This window comes from Nyctibius grandis, chromosome 9 (genome assembly GCF_013368605.1).
Source record: "Nyctibius grandis isolate bNycGra1 chromosome 9, bNycGra1.pri, whole genome shotgun sequence".
NCBI classification, from domain to species: domain Eukaryota; kingdom Metazoa; phylum Chordata; class Aves; order Nyctibiiformes; family Nyctibiidae; genus Nyctibius; species Nyctibius grandis.
The window spans coordinates 6,494,639-6,515,484 of NC_090666.1; the positions used below are offsets into that span (position 1 = coordinate 6,494,639).

The 20,846-nt window shown below is 39.0% G+C and overlaps 1 protein-coding gene across 2 annotated transcripts in view; it reads right to left on the reverse strand.

Moving 5' to 3' along the window:
- Positions 1–20,846, reverse strand: part of HECW2 (HECT, C2 and WW domain containing E3 ubiquitin protein ligase 2) — a 162,529-nt gene that overhangs the window by 87,916 nt on the left and 53,767 nt on the right. Inside the window, exon 2 of one of the 2 annotated variants that reach the window (XM_068407381.1) lies at positions 20,485–20,825. The exons of the other annotated variant lie outside the window; for it this stretch is intronic. Coding sequence (XP_068263482.1) covers positions 20,485–20,776 — 292 coding nt within the window. The 5' untranslated portion in view covers positions 20,777–20,825. The remainder of the gene's footprint in view (positions 1–20,484; positions 20,826–20,846) is intronic. 2 annotated transcript variants of the gene reach the window in all.

Below are 20,846 nucleotides of genomic sequence, written 5' to 3' on the forward strand. Positions count from 1 at the left end.
GTTTTGAAATTCAGATTTAGGCCACCGATGGCTACTGAAGTTGGACTACACTTATAATCTAATGTACTAGACTCACTCAGTGGGCTATCATATTATAAGGGTTAGAGAATAAGAGGATAGCAAAAATGCAAGCAATATACTGAGGAAAAGGAAAGCCTGTCTCTCTCCTGTAGCATCACCCTTGACATTTTCAGAAATATTTTTTTTTCTAAGCACTTCACTGTGTCTCACACCTTGTTAAAACTCCAATACAAACCCATCTTCACAGCCACAATTCCTTCTCAATATGCTCCTCTCTGTGATATCCAGTTCCCCATCATATCCCCAAACACATCCCAAAACTCCCAGAACCCTGTAGCCTAAAGGTGATTATCTCCTGCTTTTAAGGGTAGCAAGTCCAAGAAAAACAAACAAACAAACACCTGTGTGTACAAGTATCCTAAAGGCCTGTTAATCTGGGACAGGGCTGTTTAGCAAATCTAGTAAGACAAGCCATTTTTCCTAATTAACTGTAAAACGTCATTTTGGGGGTAAATACTGTCACAGCTAAATTAAAAAAAAAAGCTGTATCTAAGCTTTTCTGTGTCATATTTAATCTGCCAGTCTAAGTTTATCGTGGAATGTTTTTCGTCATTTTCCTTCTCGACCGCAACCTTAACATGGTGTCAGATAAGCACTTGTTTGCTGGCAGTGCGTGAGCTGCTGAGCTTGCTTGAGCCGCACGCAGAAGAGGATTGCAGCTTCCCGAGAATAAAGGGCACTCACTTTTATCTGCGACCATGTTCCCATCACAAGCCTTTGCCAGAAAAACTAGAAACTCTAACAAAGTATTCCTGCTGTGGAAGGCGTGATACCAGCAAAGCTGTGCTTTTGTCAACACAGCCTATCCTGCCCCCGGATAAACTCTGTTGGTAAATAAACATTATCAACAAAAGCACAATTCTGCAAGCGCAGCTGCACTCGCAGAGGGCTTTCTCTGGAGTGGCTGTCTTGGTACAGATCGTATGTAATCTCCCAGTCAGCAGAAAATGTGAGGGGTCATTTATTTCATGGCCTTTGTGGTGTTTTTTTATGGACCAGCAGCATCTGGTCATGTATGCACATACCCCAGGAAGAAAGGTACCAGAGAAACTGTGGGGTTTGCTTCGTGGTTTGTTTTTTTTTTTGTTGTTTTTCTGGTCAAACATTTCTGAAGTGGAAACAGTGGAAATCACTTCAGGAAGGGCTAGATGGTTATGGCAGCCCTGTCGAGCCTACAACTGGGGTCAGCAACCCCATCCCTCTCCCTCCTTCATAGCCCTGAAATGCACTTGGAACAATTCCTCATCTGCAAAAAGATCATTGTTATAATTCAGTCTGCTGCCGCTCTCTGACAATGGTACCTATTTTAATTTTCTGAGAACTGAAATACTCAGGCTAGTTAAATTCAGGCTGGACAGCACTGAGTGGCCCGTAATATATAAGAAATCAGACTGAATGCTGTAATGATCTCTTCTGGGTTTAATTATGGTAAAATTTATGCTCATTTGAGAACTATTACTAGCTCATAAGCTAACCTTAAGTACACTTTATTCCACATATAATTCTGTAACTGTCTTACCCTTCAAAAAGAGATTTTTCTTAGGGAACTGTCAGCAACCACAATTGCCATAACCGAGAGGGCTCAAAATAGAGTTAAGATGGCTGTGTGCTACTTTTACTCTTTTTTTGTTTGCAAATCCAAAAATGAAACACCATTTTGAATAATTATGACATGTGCATCTGTCCTTTAAACATCATACGCATCACTGAAATGCACACATGTAAAAAGCACAACAGGCTAGAAGAGATCTTTAAAACACACGCATGTTATTTTAGATCTGTATTTTGAAACAAGTTGCAAGTGTCTTTTGTTCTATCTGTATTTATGAAATTTTAAAATCAGATACCAGCAGACAAGTACTTGGCAATTGTCCACCAAAACTTACTGAAACATTAGGCTTGAGTACTCATCATTTTTCCAGATTACATTTTGCAATATGCTTCATGTTGGCTGCCCATGAAGCAGAGTAAATTTATTACCATCATATTGACTATTACTGATCTGTAGGCTTGCACAGAACTTTTTCTAGTTTGCTTCTTTCCTTCTCGTCCATCCTTCTGCCCCCTTTTCTCCAGTTTCCTCCAGGCACCCAGACAGTAGAAGAAGATACCCCACTTTATAAGGGATTTACAGTAGTACTGGTACATTATTATCAGAAACCCTATCAGTGGTAAGATAGGTACCCTAAGAAGTATCTAAGGCAAGTTTCATGCCTGTTATTACCTGTATAACAAACTACAAAACTTCCTGCCCTAATTAAGAGGAGCCATCCCAGCCCTAATTATCAACAGCCATCCTATTTCCCACGCCCTACAACTTTATAATGACATGTGAGTACTTTAAAATTTCACATAAATTTTGCAAACACTTTTTGACAAGTAATGTGTTTATTTTCTTCTTTCATCCTCTGGTCCCAAAACTGAGATGATGATATATTGTAAGAAACTATAATTTATTAATAAAGTTTTCAGGTTAATAAATTTATCAACTCAAAAACCTCAACTGACAGATGATCCTCAAAACTGTTGGAAAGCCAGAACTAGTTATTGATCACAGTAATCAGCAATAATTTTAAAAGATCCATTCTAACTTAGTGAAGTAACACAAATTCCTCAATTTCTGCAATTATCTTCTACAAAAACTGACCTGAATTCACTGGTGCATTATCCACTTGGTGTGCTTCTTCTCCATTGATATTCTAACAGACATATTACTGGCAGAATTATTTACATTTTAGCAACTGTTAGAAAATATGCATACAGCACAAAGGATGAGCTCAGTCATTTCAGATCAGAAACTGTCACCTACTGTATCTGCAACATCTTGACCGACAAAGGCCTTCCAGGCACTGCAGAGATACAAACACCAACCAACCACAAGCAGCTACACCTGAAAAGTAACTTCATGATCTTCACTCATCAAAATAAAGGAACTCATCAGCACAAGAGCTGTGTCATTCAGCAAGAGCCTGCACTTCTAATCCTCAGTTCATGTCACAACTTTGAATGAAAGAGCCACAGGCCCAAACAGATTCATTAGGTACATGTAGTAATTCTGAAAAGATCTTTATTTGTATATATGCAAACTGCAAGCAAACAAAGGCTAAGTTCAGTAAATATATTGCTTTTCTAGAACTGAACAAGTAATAAGCAACTCAGAAGAAAGTGCAAGAGATAAAAGGTATGTATTTCTTCTTAAATCCCCATAAGGGCATAAAATATCCAAATGAGCTGAAATCTCACTTGTGGGGAGCTCTCAGGCATGTTATGGGACGGAGGTGCTCCCTTGCCAGATGGCATGTTATGCTCATGGCCGCAGAGGAGAATGAGTCTAACAAAAACAGCTTAAGTGTTTTAACTGCCTACGTACGCATTCTCTCCACCAGTTACGACAAGTGGTTTTTGTGCAAGTTTCAGCCAGAATCACTGAAGGTTTTCTGTAAGATTTTTATTAAAAAAAAGAGATGAATTCATCATTAACAAGGGTGTAAAACTCAGAGCACAAAACATTCTGAGCCACAGAGCCAGCGTCACCCAAAGAGCTGACCCAGCCTTTACACATGATGATCCATCAGCCGCTTTTATGGCCAACTAGTTGGATGGTTTTATTTTGCTCTTGATAGTTAGTCCCACCTTCAGGTTTCCCAAAGCTCTATTTTTTTTCCTGGAACTAATCAGCAAGGAGCAAAGTCAGTGCCAGATGTGCTCCCCAAGGGTCCTGTGGAAGTTCATTTAATTGCTCAATCGCTCCTGCATTTTCAGCCCTTGTTTTATGTGGTATTTAGCCTTTTTTTTTTTTAGTGTGTGAAAGTTTTATTTATTGCTAGGGACAAAGGGCTAAAACAAGAAGCCCTAGATGCTGTTTACCCACAGAACAGATAAAATTCCCAGACAAAGGAGCCTTCCTACATACAGCAGCTGACATCTAGGGATCCAGGAGGTTAGTTTGCGTTTTGTCTTCTCAAATGGTTGATGGTTTGAACCCCGGAACTATTGTGATGGCACAAATATCTCTGGATGCCAGCAACGTAGCATCCTTCAACATTGGGTGGAGACAACTGATTTGTCACTGAAAGGAGAGGAAAGACTGCCTCCCCATTCCTCAGCTTCAGTTTTGATTGCACTTGACCATTGCTTGCAGTTTCTGACATTGTCTGATCAATATTCTTCTTCATCTGTTCCAGCCTTTTGAAGGTCATAATATCAGCTAGCATTTCATTCTCGGTGTTCAAGTCCACTCCCATGTCTAATACAGAAACATTTCTAAATAGGTTTTTTTCCTTGCCAGTTCCAAGTGATTTCTCACTGCCTTTTAGAAATCCTTCTAGTTTCTAAAAGTTGTCAATAAAATATGTCTCTGTAGCACACATCTCTTAAGGACCTTGTGGGATTTAATATTCCCTTAGCAGCTGTTATTTTGTAAGTACATCTTCAATATTATGATCTGATTAAGCAGGAATGCAAACTAGTCTATTGTTGTCATCTGACAGTAATAGGTTTCTTAGGGAATTTATTAGAAAGTCGGAGAGCTTGCTGGTTTGGAATATAGAAAAATATTTATATGTAAACAATACACTTTTGTCATACTTCAACTTTTCAATAATCTAAACCAAATGTAAAACCCACTAACAAAAACAGGAAACAGCTCGAGAATACAGGTTCTAACCCAAGGTAGAAACAGGCATCAATGCTTCCCTCTCGTGCCTCTATTAAAGAGGATACTATTAAAGATTATATTGTGGATACCTCTGAATAAGCAATTTCTCCTTTCCTTTCTACAAACCACATAACCTCTAGCTTAAGTAATGTCCTCCTATTTTATTTATATAGGTATATGTTTGCTAAGGCATCCAAATGCCTGATAAGTAATGCTGTGAAAAACCTACAGACAGAGAGGAATAATAGGTCAGCATAAAGAGAGCACAGCCACGCAAGCCATGCGCTAAGGTAGGCTATTAAAGGAAGATGCCGAATCACTCTATCCTTCACTACCTTTGTCACCACTATCACTTATTGTCCTGGCCAGCTACACTTTCCACCTCCCCCTCAGAGCCTCATGATGGCAAGATCTAATGGCAGATTCCTCATCTTGTAGGTTTTCCATTGCTGGAAAACTCTTCCAGGCTCTTTACAGTCTCTTCACCTGAAATGAGTTTATTCCAAAAACTTTGGTCTGAACTGTTATAAAAGTAGACCTAAGCACTATAATATTTTAAAAATTATTAATAAGGCCATTGCTATCATTTGACTTCAAATTTGCTGAGATGCTTTACCACTGCGAGAAATATTTCACACTCTTAGCTCTGACCCGATTCCTCCTTTTTACCCACCTCCTGCTTTTGATGCTCAGAATTTACCTTAGATTGGATATGGCTATTAATAATTAGCACAATGAATACGTTATATAGAATAATCTGAGTTCATTATGAAGCCCAGCAAAGCTATAAGAAGTGAAACATCATCTCCAAGCATTTACTACTAATGAAATAAGTAGTATTTCTGAAATATAATAGTTATATTATATTTCACTTGATATAAAATATTTTCAATGTTCCCAAAGACAGGTATTATTCCCCTATTGGTAGATGACAACAGCCAGCATTACTCAATATGGTAGTGTATATCCAAGAAGCAGGCAAGCAATATACAGAAAGAACAAAAAAGAAACCTATGGCTTTAAAAGTAAATAAAAATGCTTTCTTAAACAAAATAAATCCTGTTCAGATTGGTTATATTACACCTACCTATAACTTTGTTAATACAATTTGTGAACTGAGTCCCTGGGGCATAGTTTTCAGCTGAACTGCGGTTTCTGCATTATGTGTAATTTTATATTGTGTGTCATTGATTACTTGCAAACACAGACTATCCCGGTTTGGGATCTGGCACTAGCATGCTGACACTGCAGAATTCAACAGCACAATTAAGGAAACACCGTAGACACCAGGAGAAGGACTTTTTGGATGAGCATATGACCGAAGTCTGACCCAGTTCACTTTTCAGAAGCACATCACGTTTTTTTCAGTCATTTCCACCAAACATTATAGTGTGGTTATACGTTGTATTAATATTCAAGCAGACACAGGATAACCCAGAAATAGTTCAGGAGCGCAGCATGTTCTAAATTTGCACACACACTTTCAGAGAGGCTATTTTTGCAAGGTATACAGGCAGAGGAAATCTAATTTGTTCACTTCTGTCGCGGTGCCTGCGTACCGGTACTGTCCCTGACCTGATTCAGGTTCCCTTGGACTGCAGCCTGGGGCTTGTTTACTTGACAGAAATTCACCAGTTTTTATCAGTTCTTTGCTAAGGAGACCAAACCCGTGCTGTAACAACGTGCTCATAGTTTGTCAGGGTGGCTGTAGCCACCTACTTTTGCTGACTTTCTCCACCACACTCTGGACACCATCCCCTACGCCCCAACCTGGAGCTGCAAGCAGGCACATATGCTGACCTGCAAGTCAGTCTTGTGTCAAGCACTGTTTTTCTTTCCCGCGTTCCTGCCAAATACATTACAATCAATAATTTCTTCAGATTCTTCAAGAGGGACACTTCTATTAATGCAATACTTTTTTTTTTTAAATAAACCATGACTATTCTGCCCTTTTGCTTGCCCTTGCTAAGAGGAATGCAGCAACCGTTCCCTCCCCACACAGTCGCAAAGCCCCAACCTTGCCACCTCCACAAGAACTGGGAATGATTAAATAAAAAATTAACTACAAAATTAAGTAGTTGGATTTTATACCAGGAAAGCATAGAAGGCTGGAAATATTTATAAGGACTTGGGGAGAAACTATAACAGATGTACCACATGATACTCTCTTGTAAATATCCCAAAAATGGAGGGGAAAAAAAGCCATCGCTATCCTAAATCCTCAACACTATGAGCTGGGACTGCTTTACAATTGCTCATGATCATCGTTGTTTTTTGGGGTTTCTGGTTGCTTGGTTCCACTGCCCCCTTCCCATCTCACCCTCTTCAGAATAACTAAGAAATACCTGTGCTCTTCCTTCAGGAAAGATTTCAGCTGCATTCAATGCCAGAACAAAACTGCTGTGAAACTTGCAGCTGCAATTCCTAATACATACTGCTACTTCACTCCTAAAGGTCAGATTAAAAAGCTTGTAAATCAAAGTATCAAACTACCACGGCCAACACTTATGCTCCAACGAGAGAAATGCAGCAAGTCAATTGTTCATGACTGCAAGTCACGGAAAAACACTGACAACAACTAGAAAATCAGCAGCAGAGACCTGCACCACCTTGCGACTCCTTCTCTCTGCAGAGTGGGGAACGTTTAGATACAGCACCTGCAGTGATCCAACTCTCACTGTTTTAAGACACTTCACATACCAACAGGAACAACTCCTATGCAGTTACTCTGCACTTTCTTCTCTCCGTTGTGATCGGCACGTATTCAGATTTTTCCAGGGCGCCTAAAAAGCAGACAGTGTATGTCATCTGTTCAGAGACATGGTACTTATCACTTGCATCAGGGACTTTCTGTGTAATACACTAAAGCAGGGCGAGCTGGCTAATTACTGCTGCATCCAAGTTCAAAGTTCAGATCTAGATCCAGATGTCAAACTTAAAAACTTCGGATCATCTGGCTTTACTTTTAGTTCGGCTCAGAGAGAAAACCCCAAATCACGACGTTTGATGCTAGCCTCCTCATTTCTGTCCCTGAGTCACTGCATAACTCTTGGGAAGCAAAGAAACTCTGGAAGCCTTGCCTACCTACCACATAAGAAAAACATTACTAAAATGGTGTCCTCTTACTTATTTTTAAACTAACCACGTAGGATTCCAGTGAGTTGCCAGCACCGTGACTCAGCAAAGCCCTGTGCGGAGAAACTCCCTGCTGGGGCTCGTGTGGCCCTGAAGGAAGGGAGGGCAGGTCGTGGGCCTTTCCTCACAGGACAAACGCACGTGCTTTAGGCGATGGCAGGACACGCAGGACGCAATCAGAAAGGGCTCCCAAAAGTCGGAATGCAAATCGTTTGCGAGTGATGAAATAAGGAGAGAAGCACATTGCCTATGCAGCCCTCAGATTTCAGGATGCTATTTTAAGAAAGCTTGGGAGGCCTCAACTCAGCGTCTTTACATTACTCCTCTTAATTTACACTCAAGTTCGGTGACATCCTTAATTTTGCGTTAGAGATTCTGCCTGTCACTTCCCAATCCGCACCTCTCTCGCGCTGATACCTGGGAGTCTGAAAACATGCCCTACATTTCTAACAGCAAAACTCAAGTGCTCTTTTTGGGATATTTTCTCTCAAAACCTTTTGGAACATGGAGTATATATAATAGATTTTCAGATAATACTTATAAATTAGTATCCACAGAACTATTAAGTGCATCTATGATTTTGAACACAGTATTCTCTGTACAGTAAGCGATTTATTTCAGGAGGTTGACTCATTTCCTTAAAGCTTTTTCGGCTATCTTGTGACTGAAAAAAATTCAGAAAATTTAGAAGTACTTAAGGAAATGAGCCAACACATCCTGGAAGGAATTCATCCAATACGCACACAATAAGATAAGTCAGTCTTAGATTTCTACAGAAATGAGCAGGAGGAAGTTCTAAAGAACCTGAAATATTTTCTGTGAAACACAATGTTTGTTTCCCATCATCATAACTTTCCTTATGCCCACTTTAAAAGCCACGTACTATGGCTAATCAGGAAGGTAAAATGGTTTTTGATGTTTTGTTTTGTTTTTTTTCCCTGAAGAGACAAAAAACATTCTCTGAAATAGTTTAGTGAATCTCCACAAAATTTAAATTAAAAATATTGCTGCCATTATGCTTTGTGAGAACTTTATTTCAGGTCCCTGGTGCTTACCCCCAGGGGCATACAGTCCATGGTCAAACTATACATCCCAAGATGAAGCCTTTTCAGCGAGATGCGTAATGCACCATAGAACCACCTCATCACAGAGCTCTGGGGATGCTCGCTACATGGAGGTCATCACCCAGGAAACAAGAAGTCCCTACCTACAAGGGTCTCCAGAAATGTAATCAAGTGCACCGTCTTGGAAAAGCTCAAATCTTTGAAAACAAAACCAAAGAACCAGAACCTTTTTTACAGCCTTTCCAAGAACCACTCATCCCCACGGTTTCATGCTTCTGAATATGTCAAGTCATGACAGGAACGAGAGAAAAAAAACATTTGCCAGACAATATAAAGACTTAATGAAATAGTTATTATAAATTGCTTTTGCCCTTCTCTAGATTCTCACATACTTGTGAAGCACGAAGAGTGTGACTCAAGTATTCTGAGATTCTTATTCATTAAGCATAAAAAGGCAATTTTTCATTAAAACTTTTCTATGCCATTGTCTATTAGACATGAATTTAGCAGCATGACAATGCTGAACAGACGACTTTGGCTAGACATTTACCAAGTGACAATGTATGTCCATGTGCTGGGCTGGCAAAGGTGCTAAGCCTCTTGGGAGGCTCACTCCGTATGTACATACAGCTTTTGGAAATGTAGCATGGTCCAGACGTGATACTGAACCTCCCAGAACACGTTAGCATCACAAGCCAGTTCCGAGAGGCAGTCTCATCAACACCACCCCACTCTTCGAGAAACGATCAACTGGGGCTCTCACAACAGAGGGAAACTGCACCCTGAGTTTGTAGAATAGCCACCCTTCAGATTCAACCAAGACAGTAAAATCTCTGTGCCTCCTTCTTATTTTCTCCATTACTCTTGACAGCCTTTACAGTTTGGATCAGTGTCTGTTCAGTCTTTCCAGCTAATTGCCTTGGACTTCATTTTTCTATTTGATGACTTCTCTGTATCGGAATATCCCTTGATCCCTGTATGTAATTTGTCATCTTTACCTCTTCTGGCAAACAAAGAGGTTTCCAAACCTGAGTATGCCCTTTTGCAATCCACTAACTTCATCATACACAGTGATGCCAGTCCCAACATCCAGAAATATTTCATTGTTTTAAAGCTTTTATCTCATACAGGAAAGCCAAGATCCAACTGCTCTTCTAGTGACGTAGTTTCACGTTGCAGCTAATAGTTACAACCTCTGGATCAGCAGACAGCCGGTGGAGGAGCTGCCTCCTGACATGCTCCACTAAACAAAGCAGTCAGCTGCACGATAAGTCAGATCAGCAAGTATCCAAAGGAAAACTATAATCAAACTAGATGCAACCCAAAACTACACTGAAAGTTGGTGGTTTTTTGGAGGGGGAGGTGTTAGTTTTCTCTAGGGCAAGGCAGAGAACTGTGTCTAACTGCACAAAAGTCCTAAGTAAAAAGACATCCAAGCAATAGCATCTTACTAATCTATCCTTCATTACCTCTCATGCAGTAGATGCAGAGGAGTTAAATAGGAGGTTGCAAGATTGCCCAGGATCTTTGCAAATCTACTTCAGCAGAAGAGAATTTAGAATTTTCAGGATAAGTTAACTCCAGAGTAATGCACTGACAGGATAAACAGAGTTTTACTGCAATAACCAGAAAAACTGCTAACCTGTCTGCAGCACCATCATATCATATTCAGGGTAATGGAATGACTATTTCCCCCACACATCGCCTAGATCTTTCTCTTCACGCATATGCTTTATCAGTTTTGTAATTAGATGGATTATTTCTTCAAGGTTAAGATTCACCTCTTAAACAAAAAGGATGCCGGTATAGTTACTTCTAGTCTAAAATCTTTAAGATCATGTCACAAAGATGAGAGCAGACGAAGCCAAATACTGCTTATGACAAGTACTAAATGGCTCTGCAGATTAAACCGGATGAGACCAAAGCTAAAATAAACACAAAGGTCACGCGGCGATTCTTTAGAAGCAGTATCATTTTACCAGTGCCAAAAATCAAAGCCAATTATATTAAAATCACCCCTAGAAGTGATCACCCTATTGCTCAAATAATTTACAAGTTAAAGAACACATCAAAGAAAGTGCTGTTGCCTGTACATTAAGTACTACCCCGTCAATAACTCCTAAAATCTTATTCACTGTTGACTTTGATAGATTGCTGCATCCTTATGCAGTATCTCGAAAGCAACTGCCCGTCTGTAAGTCTGAAAATTCAGAGCTGCATCTATGTTGAAAAATTTCTCAAACTGAATTTTCCCTCTCCCTGCAGGCTACCATCTGCTGAACTATGTCATGGATGAAACTCTATATACAAATTAAACTAGAGTGAACATAGAAAGATATTGGATTTTTCTTTTTCTATGAGGTCATTACTGGATATTTATCTCAGTGACAATGTATGTGCCTGCTGTTGCACTATAATGTTTTTCTATGCATTCTATGCATACTTCATCTTATAAAGCCAAACCCATTTAGGCTAAACTGACTTCATATGTGAGAAAGGGCTTCCACATTTGATGGCAAAGACAGAACATTGATTAAGGTCCTGATCTTGCAAGGCACCGAATGCCTCCAATTCTTAGTCCTCTTCACAGATGACACCTAAAAGGTCCAAGCTTTCAGTTCTAATCTGTCAAAAATTATCCTCAAGTGCGACTCCACTCATGTGAACCACATTTATGACCATCAGATAAAGCTTAAATTCTCAAGGAAGGAAGCATTTCATGGAGCATGAGAGCTCATAACATATCCAATAATGAAAACTTATTATGGCAACTGAATAGTAATGATCAGAGAATTATTGTCAGGGAAAACCAGAAACTGAATTTCTAATTACACTTTCTGTAGGAAAACTAGAAACCAGTGACCTGTATCCATCAAACCTTCTGCATAGAGTTAAAGAGGGCTTGATGTTAACAGTGACATGCAAGAAGAGATCAAGCTGAAATTGAATTCTTAAATATGCTCTTTAAGAATAAATATCCTTTGTCCATTTCCCTTACGATCTGATTATATATCCACATAACTATGAAAGTTATTTTGAATATATTCTATATATTTTCAAAATAAGCTCCTTTACATTCACTTAACACTTTACAGTACTCACCTTGCTTCTTCTAGGCAAAATAAAGAATCTTTGTTGTATCTTTCCGTCTTCTCCTTACTACAGCACATGGGAAATGACTATGTTATTTTTACAGAAATTGTAAGTTCATTTTTTGCATTACTGAACATTGGGATATAAAGGATTCATTTATTCCCAAGGTCAGGGCAGGAGTGACAAGGGCAATGAATCTACTAATTTTTATAAACTTTCAAGGACTACTGACACATTAGTGATGGAATGAGTGATTAGGGACTCGAAATACAACAGAAGACAAAACAGTTTGACATTAACTCTGAACGACTGCTAGACAAAGGAGGCAGATCTCACAAAAAGAGTTTGACCAGTCCTTGAAACAAAGCTCTCAAGCACAGGATTTGCTTGCCTGGGAATTGGCTGCCCACCAGAGTGAGAGCGATGGAGTCCTGGATGCTGCTGGGCAAAAAGACAAAAAATGTTGCCAATGCAGACGTTTGTAAGCTTTGTTTTTCCCAAGGAGTAAACGCCAGCTAAGCATAGTCAGTTTAACAGCACTCTTGTAGCATCTTCACCCCACATCAATACCTCTCTTATGCCAAACTGGCAAATTGTACAAGGCCTGGGTACCACTCAGGCTCAGCTGAAAGTTTTTCCATACCAGAGGAGCTCCAAGATGGTCAGGTCTGGCCATTCTCTGGATCTTTTTTGTTCCTCTAATAGCATAAGTTGCAAGACACATCTTGATGAGCTTTGCTAGGAAAGGAGGCCTACCAAGATCAATACTGGCACCTTCAGTAAGCTCCTCCAGTTATAATTTAAGAACCTGTGTATTCAATATCAGTATATATTAAAAGGTTATATTAAACATATCCACCAATATAGTGTTAGTTTCAGAGTCCTAGTATGCATGTTTGTCATCTTTCTAAGTGCCACTGGTTTTAACTACATCAGTCACATCCTTAACATACTGTCTTTAACACTCAGTTTATAACACTTTTCCATTAACTCAGATTCTTATAGTCATTGATAAATCCACGCAGATGAAGGAGCCAAGAACTTCATAAAAAATTCATAGGAGGAATTCTAACAGTGTGCATAATGCAAAATTAATCCATAATCTATTACTTACATGAAACAAATCAATAGATGAATTAAGGCAACTACTTTTTCACTCCAGTTGTCAGTGATTTGGAATAACTGTTTTTCCCAAATTATTTTGAAAATACTGTATGGCATGTTGATTTGATAATAGAAAAGAGCCCAGCAAAGGTCTTTAAAAAAAAAAAAAAAATCACAATGAAAACCAACCTCCTTCACACAAATAAAAAAAACAAGCTAACACAAGGCAGTTCTATGGTAAAAGGCAATATTATGAATTCAGAAGTGTACATTGTTTTCCATCATCCAGTGTTTGTATTTGCCATCTTCCCATCTGCTGGAACAGCCACTTACAGGCAGTGGGGGGAGAACACTGCTTTCTATCCAAAGGATTATAAATGTTGTCATGCCAAAACATCTTGCAGTGGAAATATACTGACAACACAGCTGAAAGTGTCCTCCTTGCAGCTACGTTTGTCTAGTTTTCAGGTCAGGGGTATTGCAAAAACTTAAAAAACATAATTAACTGAAAAGTTTGGATGTTCTGGCAACACTTTCTCTGTCACAGCTTGAACTTCCAGACATAAATACCATCCTACAAGATTCTAGGTTTCGGTTGTTTGGGTTTTTTTTTGCAGGGAAGTAATTTCTTCTTAAAACAAATATAATGAGTGCATTTTAACATAGTAAGTGTATCTTTCAAGGTGTCTGCTGCATGCAATGAGAATACATAGAGAAAGCACCTTCTATTCATGTCTTCTATCTTTTGCAGTAAAGAGAAGGTATCATGCTGTCCATATACTGATTTTTGAGCAAATTTTACTAGCCTACAACTGAGGAGGAGAAAGTACCAACTTCTGTGTTGGGGAAAAAGTAGCTTTGCATGTGTGTCAGGATCTAGGAAGAAAGGAAAGAATAAGACTGAAATGCAGTACCTACAAGGAAAGCTTCTGAAAACCCTTGGTTTGTTACGGGTATTTTTTTTAAAAACACTGTAACACCGCATATGATTTTAGGATACAATTCCTATATTAGACTGCCTTCACTTCTCACTAGCCCACTCAAGAGGTGCTAATTTCCCTAAATACTACTAAGGCACCAGCAAATGAGGTATTTCAAGGCAGCTTTTTCCACATACTTTTGCTTATCACAAACATCAACATCAGACACACACAAACTAGCACCAATCCCAGATGCACACCAATGCAAACTAAAGTTCTCTCCTGTAATCTTACTTAGCGTCGACTATGAATTTTGCTTTGTTATATGTATTATTTAAGCATACATCTCCAGTGGGAGTTTCACCAACATCTCAACACACACAAGTATGGCTCTTCCAGAGCTTCAGAGTCATAGCTAGTCCTTTTGTTTATTTTTTGCAGAGAACAGAACCACTAGAGTGCTTAGATATTCAGAAGATATCGTAGGAAAAAAACAAAATCCCCAATGGTTGATGACAAACAGCGCATCGCCAGTCTCCTGGAAGCCTAAGCCAAAGACTCTATCATGGAGCCAGCTCGGTAAAGACCAACTCTTCTACACGGGAAGTCAAGCCCATGGTTTGCAGGCTTTAGCAGCAGTCAAAAAGAGGAGTAACCACAAATTAATACTGTTATGCCTAGTAACTAGTCAATAGACATTAAAAGTACTGCTCAGATTTTAAAGTACCGAAAAGTACTCATATTGCTAAAACAGGAAGGAAAAAAGTCAAGTGAATAGTCAGGTTTTTCTGGAAGATAATAAAGTTATTACTTTGTATGTTTTCTAAAATGGAAACCAGAGAAATCTTCTGGGAATAAAACATCTTAACGTTTTACAATCTCTCTGTCTAACGTAAGCCACCACTTTAAATGTATTAAAGGCAGTTTATATGAAAGCTTTTTTTTTTAATTTTGTCTGACCTGAAATGGAAAGCCTCCAAACTCCATTACCCTAGGAGGATTAGTGTAAACCTAGATCCTATCTAAATTGCCCTATATAACTTTGCATCAGGTTTTTTTTAATTTATTTTTGTTTTGTTTTTATAATGCTATTGTGGATCCATGTTGTAGGTACAACAAAAAGCCAAGCAGCCTGTGAAAAGCAGCTGATGGAAATAAATATAACGACGTTTGATAGCCAGCATTTTAAATGTGCTAAGGATCTCTAGAATAAGGGCATGCATCTCATAAATAGGACTCTGTAAATTAGGATAAAAATAGGCCACCTGGAAATTTGGCCATGGGAGTTAATCTGTTTAAACCAAAAGTAGGGTTTGCTTCTCTCTCTCCTGACTTTTTATTCTTTACTTTGTACTTTCTGATTTCTTTAAATATGAGACTTCAGGGCAACCCATAAAGCTCATCAAGATTTCACTTCCCTCAGCATCCCACAAGCAGTGGAGAGTCCGCCTGCTCACCTTGCTGAACAGTTCTCACTCCCCAAGGAAGTCCTGGTACCCTGTTGCTACAATAACACAGCAGCAAGAAAACTAGGATGCCTCATAGTCCCTTCAAACTGAATATCCATTTCTCTTCTTTGATTCCAATTGGGTCCAATACTTGGCGCAGCCTTACTCACTACAGGACTCCAGAGCCTGACCACTCTTGCCATAGCAAGATTCAGATTCCTCTTAATTAGAGGAAAAAATGTCTGTAAAACTCCAACAGCTTACATATTGTTTGGAACAAACATTTTTAAAACATACATGTACAGAGCAAAAGCTGGGTCAGTACTGGACAAGAATGGGTCTAACAAGATTCAGAATGTGTTTGTTAAATTCTGTAGTCTTCTACCACTTCAAAAGATGAAGAATTTCAGCCTAAATGCTAGTTCAGCTCTTAAAAAAAAAAAAGAGAATGGACCTCTTCCTTGCTTCTCATTAGGACAGACAGACTGAAAATTTACCTTCGCTCTTCAGAGTAAGCACAGGTACAATACCTCTACTAAAAAGCCCCCTCTCTGAATTTCATCATGCCTCGTCACTCTGAAGTGACAATCCTCATAACTGGTCCTGAAGAAGAAATGAGAAGCTCATTCTAGGCAAAGCTTAAAGCTGAATTCATAATGATAAACCTGTATTTCAGATTTGACAATTTCACGTTTCATGCAACACTGCCCAATTTACCTAAAGAAGAGCGAAGACTCATAAATAACATTTCTCCCTTGCATGTAGTCTCACTGGGACACTTTTCTGTACTTTTATAGATGTGGTATCTACATTCTCCACGCATCCCGGCTCTGAAGCTAGAAAGCTGCTTCAACAAAACTTGATGGACAAGACTGTTCAAGAAGTGCTACTGACACTTTAAAGAATTCAGACAGTACAAAACAAGAAATAGTCAGGAAAAAGGATGTTTGCCTTCACAGACTTTGCTGTGTCCCTCACATACACTCTTCTTCTCGTAATCTTTAGGAATACACTGGAAAAGAAAAAGACCCTCTGTAGAAAGCAGTCCCTCACCAAGAAAACAGATCTCAATTTAGCTGTACATGGGGATGAAATAGAGGAAGATATACATATGGTAACCAGCAAACTCATACATATTTTAAAACAGTCCTTAAAACACAAAATTCTAGAAAATCTGAGCATGAATTTAGCGATGTAGAGCTATGCAGAATTTTTCACAGTTAGGTTCAACTTCTTGCACTTAAAAATCAAAGACCAAAAGTTACTGCAGAGGAGTATCCTGAGGACGTTTTAGTGAATTAATGTCTAATAAAATATGCAGTCTTTTCTACAAAGGATTTGCTCATTTATGACTTTCCTCTTTTTTTCTTCAAAAAAAAAAAACAGAGGTCTAGAAAAAAAATTCACATGCACTTAAAAAAGAAATCACCAGTCCTTCAGAATAAGATGGTTCTGGGTTTCTCCCCTTACGCTTTTCTCTTTTTAAAAAGATAACATCTATTTTCATAACCATTTAGCAGGCCAAACATTTCACTGAAGTTGTACTGCACTAGACAAAGCTCTATCTGCTATTCCCTAGTGTAAGCCAATCATCTGTAAAACACCTAGTAGTAAAGGCAGTGACTGATCAGTGACAGTCTGGTAACCAACTGCACCAACCAATGTCTGGGTGAACGTGTACAGGGGTTTGTAGTCAGTCTCTTAAAAAAAGAAAGAGATCTAGTAAGCTTGGTGGGATTCCCAGTGAGCCATTGCAGTAGTAACCTTGCAGTAAAACCACACTCAGAAGCACAGAACTAACTGCTTTCTCATGATAGAAAACTAATAAGAGTGCGCTAATTGAATAAATTAATGAATGAAGAAGCAAGACAGTTTCCCAGTGTGTCATTTTCAATTCCTTTTATAAATGATGTATTCTACAAAATTAACTTGAAGAGAAAATGTACCTGGATTGCTTTAGACCTTTGCCAGATCTCTCTGTACTAATGCCTGAGCTCAGAATGATGTTCATTTTTAGAATTTCGCCTTCTCTTCACTGACAGAATTAACAACCACTTTTTTCCCCTCTCAAAATATTGACCCGGCTTTCACGACAGTTAATTGTACAACCAACATTAAAAAAAAAGCCACAGGACTGCCCTTTTGGTTATGCAATGTAGGGTTTTTTTAAATAGAAGCAAAATATTTGCCTTTTTCTATTCCTAGCTCCTTGAAAAACGGTGCTTTACTAGAAGACATGGGGGAACAGTGAAGGTACAGCAGTAGGCTGGCACAGCCCCAGTGCTGTCTTGTGTTAGTGACCACACAATTTCTGCTGCTTTCAGGAAGCAGTGCCAGAGGAGAGTGACTTTGTAAGTGAAACAGTTTTCATTTTAAAGAAAGAACAGGATGGATAACCTCAAGCAACTGCACTGAATATTAATAATGTCTTCAAGAACAGAACTTTTATTTTTAAATATATTCACCCACAAACATCCCTCTCCTAAGACAATAAGAAGTGAATGTCCTCAGCTTCCAAAGGAGTAAGTGGGAACTGGGGGTACTTCATGGCAATTATTACAAAGGACTGAAAATCCTGGATCACACTCTTTGGTATTTAACTTACCCTAGCTATGTCTATAAAAGTTATGCAAATGAAAGGGTTTTAGATCATACTCTTACAATTTTTTCAATCATTTTTTATTTTTAAAAGATGCTAGATACTTGAAAGAGTTTATCAAAAAACCTAAATCAAAGATAGACAGGCATGCCTATCAGGCTGAACATATCCTTACCTCTCTGTTGTAAAAAATGTGCAATTCCATCATTCAGAATGATGAAACCACAAGTCTTAAAGGAAAGACTCTGCTCAGACCTATTTTAAATCAGTAACAAAACTCTCACCAGCACTCACTGGATTCAAGGATTTCAAGTGGCAGCGGAGGCAAAAGTTCAATGTGAATAAGTTCCTGGATCTTTCATCATTTAACAAGAAAACAGGAAACCCAACATACTCAAACAGTCTGGTATTACACAGTAGCATGATGGGGGTTTTAGGCCAAGGCGGCACAAATCTGGCTGTTCCTTCTCAGATTCTTACCCTGTGGTAATTACCAGCATTAATTTAGATCTGGTTCCACAATGACCTGCTAGAAGACAAAATGCATTCTTCTCAAACAACAAATGTGCTTAGAGTTTCCTGTTTTCACCTTTGCTGCTGGCTGGCTTACAGACTGGAAAATTTGGAGATTTGTATTCATCATGTAAGTTGACACGCTTACTGTCTACGCTGTTTTGTACTTTAGGGGCTCAACAGACTGAAAGTAGAAATATCGTTAATCATGAAAGTAGGATAAAAATCACTTATACTACAATAAGAACCAATGAGAATTTTACATAAAGATGCTATACTTTAGCATCTTGAATACTATCCTGAAGTGCTGTGAACCATGAAAAAAACAACAGGAAGGGGTGTCAAACCTTTATTCAGATGAAGCTCTCCATGTATTTCAATTAGAATGTTTAAACTCCACTTAGCAGTCTGTGCCTTTTACAGCACAGATCACACTTCAGTTGCTAATGCTATTGGGAAGATTCATTTCTGTTTATTATGGAGACATTTCATTTAAATGTTAGCATACATGCAGCTTAAATGTTAGCACACATGCAGCTCATGCAGCAAGTCCAACACAGCTTTTATAACCAGGTGAGCACTGGAACAGCACAAGCCAATACTGTCAATTTTGTGGAGCTTCAGTAATGTTGGAAAAAAAATCAGACAAAAAAAGAATGAGAACTGGAAATGGCATCTACACAGCATGTAACACTAAGTGATGCAGAGATGAAACATCTTGGAAAAAGGGGGCACAGCAAGTATCTCTCCAAAATGCTACTGAGACCGATTTCATTGCACTAAGCTTAGCCCTAGCATGGACAAAATTCCAGTGGTCAGACCTGTTTCCACCAGTTTCTGCTATACCTGCTTTTGGCAGGTTGAATTGACAGTTCCCTTCTACTTTAGTAATTAGGTTCAGAGAAGCAGTGCAATTTTGAAACAAATCAACCGATTAGTCCCATTTACTGAGCACTGGTTAAATTCAGAGAGTAATTTTAGTGCACGTGAACTGGATTCCTTGAGAAGACGACTAAACCTCATGTGCCACTACAGCTACCTGCTAGCTACGCTCCAGTTTCTAGTGGGGACATAAAGATTGTCCTTTGGACAGCTCCAAACCACACACGCAGCAGGGGTGTTTAGATCTAGGGACCTAATTAAACATAATACAATGGAAAACCCCAACCCAAATACGCTGCTGATGCTAGGGTCTCAGCACCAACTGCTTTGACCTACTGATCCACTCCTTTTGAGCCACATTATTTGCTAATGCACACACTGCCCACAGGCCCTTGCACGCCAGCCCAGAGCTCTTTCCAACTCCCTCCTACAAAATATCCTGAACAGCACAAAAAGGCACATACAAGAATCTCTTTAGAGGATTTCCTGCTACAAGAATTCTTCATAAACAGAAATTCTCACTCCTTCAGAACTGATACAATTTCAATTGTACAAGACCAAAGACTTATACAAAATACCTTTTCACAAATGTTAAGAATTTACTTGTCCAAAAAAACTGTATAAACTTTGGACAGTAAGCATGTCAAGTTACACGATGAATATGATACTCCATTTTCCAGTCTGTAAGCCAGCCATCAGCAAAGGTGAAAATAGGAAACCGTATGCACATTAGTTGTGTAAGATGAATGCATTTCATCTTCTAGCAGGTCATTATGGACCAGACCTACATTAATTAGAATCATGTATTTATATAGTTTACTGCACTAAGAAAAGCAAAGAGAAATCCAAGGTAATTCTCTGCAGTCTTACCTCAACTTTACCTTTAGATTAATTATGTCGTGTGCCAGAACACATATCACAAAAGGAAATGCAAAATGGCAAAAGGGCAAGAAACACACAGAAATATTACAACATGGTTCTGGCTTACCTATGTGATAAAGTCCTATCCAGTCAGTCGGGTCTACTTCTTCCTTAATATCCCAGAAAATGATGAGGTTCTGAGATTGTCCCAAGGTGTATTCATACATACTGGCTGTCAAACTAGACCTGCTATCCGAGGTCACTAAATCGGTGTCACTGTTGGCACGCTGCAAGTTCATGTTCTCAGCCATGGTGCCCTGAGATGCCAAACTCTGCAGATTCTCTGGGCTCAGAGTATACCGTAGCTGTGGGTTGCGACGTCGCACAAAAAGCAGATGTTCTCGGGCCGAACTGGCCATTTCTTCTCCACTTTTGTCAATTTACGTGAAAAAGTTGTTGTTCAAAGATCTACCGTGAAGAAGAAAAGAA